The sequence below is a fragment of the Salminus brasiliensis genome, chromosome 14 (genome assembly GCF_030463535.1).
Source record: "Salminus brasiliensis chromosome 14, fSalBra1.hap2, whole genome shotgun sequence".
Lineage (NCBI taxonomy): Eukaryota > Metazoa > Chordata > Actinopteri > Characiformes > Bryconidae > Salminus > Salminus brasiliensis.
Genome location: NC_132891.1, coordinates 32,560,504 through 32,567,307, shown reverse-complemented (window position 1 = coordinate 32,567,307; position 6,804 = coordinate 32,560,504). Strand labels below are relative to the sequence as shown.

The window sequence follows — 6,804 nt, the reverse complement described above, 5'->3', positions numbered from 1 at the left end:
TCAAGAAACGAAGTAAAGCATTAAAAACAATCTGATTTCTTCATGTTTCACAGATCGTGTTGGACCGTCAGTAGAGGAGACTGAGCCTGTGGATCCAACCAGCCCAATGCAGCCCTTCATCTGTTATGGCTAATCCGGGGAACTCAAGATCCCCTGATACCAGCTGTGAATGTGTAAAATTATGTAATTTCTGTAAATAAATTTTATGCTGTAAATACATTTTAGAAGTGTCGATTGTTTTTGTTTCCATCACTGATGATACTCAAAGCTGTTGAGGTAAACCAAAGCTGACAAACCCTTTATCATCTCAATTTTATTTCGTCAGGCTTATTTCTTCGTATATAGACAGTGCTGGACTGTCAATAGAGGAGAATGCAGCCAGTGGTGCCCCTGAAGCTCACTGCAGCTCCTCATTCTTGCAGGCAAGATGGAAATTTGGTGAAAACTTGAAATGAACATTTTCAATAAAATAAATAGGCATGATTGCATGGATTGCACGTTCTAGATGACTCATAGGGGCTCCCCTGACATTCAAGTAACTGTAAGTAGCTGAATATATAAATGCAACTGAACTCTAAGCTGAAAGTAACCCTTCACCTAATTCCAACCTTAACCTTAAATCCTAACCCAAAGCTCAACCTTAATTCTAACTCTAAAAGGTTAAGGTAAGGGTTAGGGTTAAGTGTGGGCTTACATTCAATATACGGTAATTTACATTCAGTCAACATTTAATTGAATGTCAGGTAAGCATCTACAAGGTCAAGGTACAAGTATAGTGCTACAAATAGTTTTACCCCCTTTTGGTTGCATAAAATCACTGATCTTCATGCTAGGGTGACCATGTTTCAAAAAAGAGGACACTGGGAATTTATTTAGTTCAATGTCACTTCCAGCAGCCAGAGGCTCGAGTATACATTCATTGAAGAAAAACAAGGAATTTGTCCAAACTTAACAGAGATCATTTTCTAATGAGCTAAACAAAGCATTTTCCAGCCATATATAACTTTCTAACAGCCTCTAAGAATCACTTTCATAATTATGTGCACTAAAAAAATCAATTAACATAAAAACAAACTGGTACAACTGAAGTAGCAAAGGAAAGGCACATACTTGAGTTCATGATGAACAAGCTATCAAAACAGGAATGTGTTGCAAAATATACAAGAAAAGGTACAATCTCATGCCGTCCCACAGTCAACCTAAATATCTATGTAATACACTTGCTTTGCTGCATCCTAGCACTACTGAACAAGCAAGGTCACTTAGGTTCAAACTCAAATTACAGTAGTTATTTCTTTCTCTCTAAGTTTATAAAGGCCAGAACACACAAACCCAACAAACACCAACACTTTTTAATGTTTATCTAAACCAGACAACAGCTGCGTTATTTGTTTACACCACGTTCGAAATCAGCCCTTTACAGAAATACAGCACTACAGTGTATCAGCCATCATACTGCCACTTATTTAGCTATTCCATCCCCATTCACCAGTCAGCTCACTATATTCCAATCAGCCGTAACATTAGTACAGTTGAAAGTGAAAAACACACACTGATTATCTTCATCCACAGTGGGCTCTGGATAGAGTTGTTAAAGGGGATTCTGGGAAACAAAAGGTGGCAAAATATGCGTCATAAGAACCTGAGCCACTTTGACGAGGTTTGCCAGATTGTGAGGGCTAGACGACTGGGTCAGAAAATCTCCTAGACATCAGACAGGTCTTGTGGGGTGTTCCTGGTATGCAGTGGTCCGTACCTAGCAAAAAGGGCTCCAAGGAACGATGACAATGACAGGATCAGAGGGACCCTAGGCTTATTGATGTCTATGGAGGTCTCTCTCAACATACAGCACTGAAAGGATCTGCTGCTAATGTCTTCGTGCTTTATCCCATGTTTTGAACAGTCAGATCTGTTTTGGTGGCAGAAGGAGCACCTACTCAATATTAGGCACTGGGTGGTACTAATGTTAGGGCTGATTGGGGGTAGAGTTAGGGTGAGCAATATGACAATATGTTGTCACTGTGCTCCAGAAGATAAAATGTTTTTACAGTGACGCTGAAAACACTGAAAACCTGCTGCTGTTAAGTTCCCATCTAATATTCAGACACTGACAAGGATCTTCACTACCTGGATCAGCAGTGTTAGATTAGCCCTGGAGCTCGAAGCTTCAGCAGGGTGTTCAGGGTCTCCAGGACACGGATTGGGCAAGCTTGTTCCAAAGCCTCCCGACAATAATCGCACGTAGGTATGGCACACTGAGCCAACGCTTGGGTTTGCCAGTGTTTGTTGGGACGGTATGCTCTGTAGTATATTTCCCAAAGTAGGATTGTTCAGTCAAAAATGTAGGCCTAAAGTAAAGACCTATTCAATAACAAAGGAGAGGTAATAAACATACTGGGCCTTGAAGGGAGATTTTTCTGTTCAACTGTTCCACAGACAGTGTTTCAGAATGACGTGGTGTAAAATGCTGTGAGTCAGGACTGTTCTCAGTGAAACCTGACGCATGAAATTATATTAAATGTTTGAAATGAGTACTGGGTGACTGGGACATTGTTTTTTGAATAAATCTTTGGCTCAAAATATCTTTTTTAAGGAGATCAATTGCGTGGAGGTACATGCAGGGTGTTGTAAAGCTGTCTTTATATATACCAGTCATAATTTTTTTTGGCAATGGGAACCTGTTGTTCTTTACAATGTATAAATAGGCCAATAGACATGCACCAAAATTACTTGAAGCAGGATCTTTTTACACTGACTCCAAGTGAAACTTAAGGTTTTTCCTTCTACTGTAAAGCTGGCGTTTTGGAGATCGGAGGTTTGTGTGCAACTGCAGTGATATATAAAAATGTAACATGCAGATTCACTAATTTTTGAATAGTAAATATCTATATCTGTGTTGGAGACATTACGACCACTCCGATCACCACCAACTTCCAAGAAATCCCAGTCATCAACCACTGAAGTTGTATTAATTATGCAAAAATGTTGAAAACCAGCAGAATCCCCATCTAAGACGTCTAAGCTTCACTGAGAAGCCCTACTTTGGTCTCAACATCGGCCATTACTCCTTTAATTCTGTTCTTGAAAAACCGCCATGTGTTCCACACACACCACATACATCGTAAAGCAGCTCACAGGATGATCTCAATGTCATAAGCGATCTTCTGTATCTTTGGACCTGTTCTGTGAACTAGATCACTGAAATCCTTCTCTTTGCTCTTATGAATCTGAGGGACATCTGAATGGAAGGATGGTTGGCTGTGTTTTCGTTCCCTTACAGGAAAAGGGGAATGCTCTTCGTCCAAGTGGCGCCGTTTAGAGTTAGGCTTTCTCTTCACCTTCTTAGCTTTTGGCTCCTCTTTGATTATAGCTTTCAGCTTGAGGTTTCCTGAAGTTTCCACCTCATTGCTAGAAGGCTCTGTCTCAGGCAGAGATTTAACATCGAAGAGCTTCTCAGGACTGATAAACTCCCCCACATTGTGTTGCTTCAGAACCCTGATGATGCCTCCAATATTGCCCAGCTGGTGCTCCTGGCAGAAGAGCACTCCGCACACGGTGCAGCGGTACATCTCCTCCTTGTCGTGGATGAGCTGGTGACGCTTTAGGTTGTGGTGGGTGGTGAAGGAGCGCTCGCAGCGGTTGCAGGGGAACGGCCTCTCCCCCGTGTGGACGCGCTGGTGCTCGGCATGGTGGCTCCGGCTCAGGAAGCGCTTGCCGCAGATGGTGCAGGGGAAGGGCCGGTCATGATCGTGGAACTGGACGTGCTTGGCGAGCTGGGCCAGAGAGAAGCACGTCTCGCCACACACGGCGCATGCGAACTCACCGTGCCCAGATAACAAGTCTGGGGACAGCAGCAAGGGCTGCACCGCAGATTTCTCTGGAACTTCGTCATTGCCGTTGGTCTCCGTCAGGGTAGCTTCAGGCATTTCTACCTCAGCTTTGCTGGTGGCGGCACTATTTACCTCCATTGACTCAGCCGCTGGGCTAGATGCTGCTGATACAGATGCTGGAACGAGAAAAGTAATAATACAATAAACAACGGGAAATCAGTAGATATATTTACAACAGATTCCTGTTCTACTTCATATGTTACATACAATTCTACTCATTCTTGAAGAACCACTGTTTAATAAAATATACTAGGCTTTCTAAATACAAGAGCAATAGTATATCTTTAAAAAAGCAGTCAAAATTATAGTAATTTAAGAGACTATAAAACCTGGGGAAAATTTGAAAATGCTTAACATGGATTAATTCTACTAAAACGTCCGGAGGACATGAAAACATTTAATATTGTCCCATTTGTGCCAAAAAAAATAATAACTCAAAGCCTTTGTTTGCTGTTTTGTTTCTATTAAACCTATTTTAAGGAAAAAGCTTAACGTGATTTCATGTGACTTGATGTGATAGAACCTAGGAAATCTACATTTCACACATTAATGACCACAGACACACCTACTAAAGCCAAAAGGGCGAACAAGCAATCGAATCAATGTGCAAGTATGACGTTTCATAGAGCACAGTATAGAAGACCTTACGTTTGTGTCGCATCTTACTGGCCATAACAAGGGCAGTGACCAAAACAAGGCTGCTATTTACATTTCAGGGCACTAATAAGTATGTCGGCCTTGTTTCTCTGACTAAAGTGGAATTCGAGCGTGACTGTGGGCAACAATTGTTCGAAAACAATTCATATTTCTACAAACTTAAAGAAAATGTAATAACAGAAATCCCTGGCAGTTTCCTATCCATCAACGGCAATTAAGTATTTGTATAAGGAGCATTGAATTGAGTCAATTTCCAACTTTAAACAAATGCAACTCCAGTGCTCCGATATCTCAACTTTCCAGGATCCCACCAATATTTCCAGGCTCTCTTAAACAATTTTCTAATTTTCCAGGAGTTTCTGTGACTTTTCAAACAGTCAACAGTATCAGCTTTGTTTAGGATTCACAGATTCTCCTGAACTCTGATATTTTATAATGGATATGGGTGGTGGTGGGTGATGGATGGATGGATGATGGTATGATGGTGTGTAGTACACAAGCAGGCAGCAGGGGGCGACCTGACCACCACCTTTCCTCATGAAGGCTGTGATTTGTGGCTCTTATCGCGCTGCCAGCCCTGGACCTCTCTCTCTCTCTCCCTCTCTCTCTCTCTCTCTCTCTCTCTCTCTCTCTCTCTCTCTCTCCCTCTCTCTCTCTCTCTCCTCTCTCTCTCTCTCTCTCTCTCCCTCTCTCTCTGTCTCCTCTCTCTCTCTCTCTCTCCTCTCTCTTCTCTCTCTCTCTCTCTCCTCTCCCTCTGCTCTCTCTCTCTCTCTCTCTCTCTCTCTCTCTCTCTCTCTCTCTCTCTCCCCTCTCTCTCTCTCTCCCTCTCTCTCTCTCTCTCTCTCTCTCCCTCTCTCTCTCTCTCTCTCCTCTCTCTCTCCCTCTCTCTCTCCCTCTCTCTCTCTCTCTCTCTCCTCTCTCTCTCCCTCTCTCTCTCTCTCTCTCTCTCCCTCTCCCTCTCTCTCTCTCTCCCTCTCTCTCTCTCTCTCTCTCTCTCCCTCTCTCTCTCTCTCTCTCTCTCTCTCTCTCTCTCTCTCTGCCAACAGAAGATTAATAACGTGTATATTTTATTAATATGTCTAACTGTAGCTTTTTCAGACGGACAAAGGACGAGACAACAAACCAGAGAGAGTGTAAAAGACGGAGGAGAAGGTCCAATACACTGTAGCTACAGACGAACTACTGACTAACAGTCAGACAGACAGTCAGACAGACAGACAGTCAGACAGACAGACAGACAGACAGCTTCACTGTTTGCAGGGGTGACTAACCTTTACCCACCAGCCCCCCTCCTCCTCCTCCTTACCTACAGCAGCCAACGCAGCCTCACTCGCCTAACCCTGCATTTATAAACGCCGCCCAGCCTCGGAGAGCGCAGTTATTCCCCCAATGTCGGCTCTGGTGTAGTTTTCGTAGTTTAGGCTACTCTTGGTGGGTATTTCGGTGGGTATTTTGGTGGAAAGCGGGCGAGCAGGACCGCGAACTGCAGCTAGCACCAACCAACTTTCCCGCGGCTGAAGCCCGCACAGGCACGCGCAGCGCGGTAACAGTACAGAAACCGCGCTTTAGGAAAAATAACTGTTGGGTTTAAATTCCCGTAGCTGTGGTTTAAAAGTGTTTACGGTGTGTTTTTAGAAATAAATACAAATTAAAAAAAAAAATTAAAAAGAAAAACCTAAACGCGCCACATTCCGCACCCCAGAGATGAAACACTTCCGGTTCGGGGTCTACCCCAGAGGACGCCCCCCAGAACGCGGGTTTTTGCTTTTAGCTGAATTAGAAAAATATACAAAAATTCAATTCTGTGACTTTTAGAGCTTTTTAAAAGACTTCTAACAATAAACACTTTGAATATTGATGTTAATATTTTTAAAATATTAAATATAAATTTATTTTTCTTTTATTAATTTTATATTTATTTATTTTATATGTATTTTATATTTACTATTGAACAACATAAAGTACAGAACAATATACAAATGTACAAACTCTCGTTGAGGATGTCTGGAGGATTTAACACACATAAATTCAGTCATGTGAACAAATTAATTGAGTTCAATTGAACTGCCTGCTTTATTGTTATTATACTAAATAAATATAATAAAGGCTTGTTCAGGACAATCTAAAGTGAGAGGACAATAGACAAAACATGAGACACAGGGTGCACAGACAAAAAACACAAAAATACAAAATCAAATATTTTAATTATATAAAAAATGAATTAAATAAAATGACGACATCACGCAAGCATGTTTGA

At 41.9% G+C, this 6,804-nt stretch overlaps 1 protein-coding gene across 1 annotated transcript; it reads right to left on the bottom strand.

The window, feature by feature from the left end:
* Positions 1 to 843: 843 nt before the first annotated feature.
* Positions 844 to 6,112, bottom strand: LOC140577177 (uncharacterized). Its single transcript, XM_072697019.1, has 2 exons — positions 5,854 to 6,112; positions 844 to 4,006 (listed from the first exon to the last, which is right to left on the bottom strand). The coding sequence occupies exon 2, from the start codon at positions 3,966 to 3,968 to the stop codon at positions 3,132 to 3,134; it is 837 nt and encodes a 278-aa protein (XP_072553120.1). The 5' UTR covers positions 3,969 to 4,006; positions 5,854 to 6,112; the 3' UTR covers positions 844 to 3,131.
* Between the last annotated feature and the right edge of the window lie 692 nt (positions 6,113 to 6,804).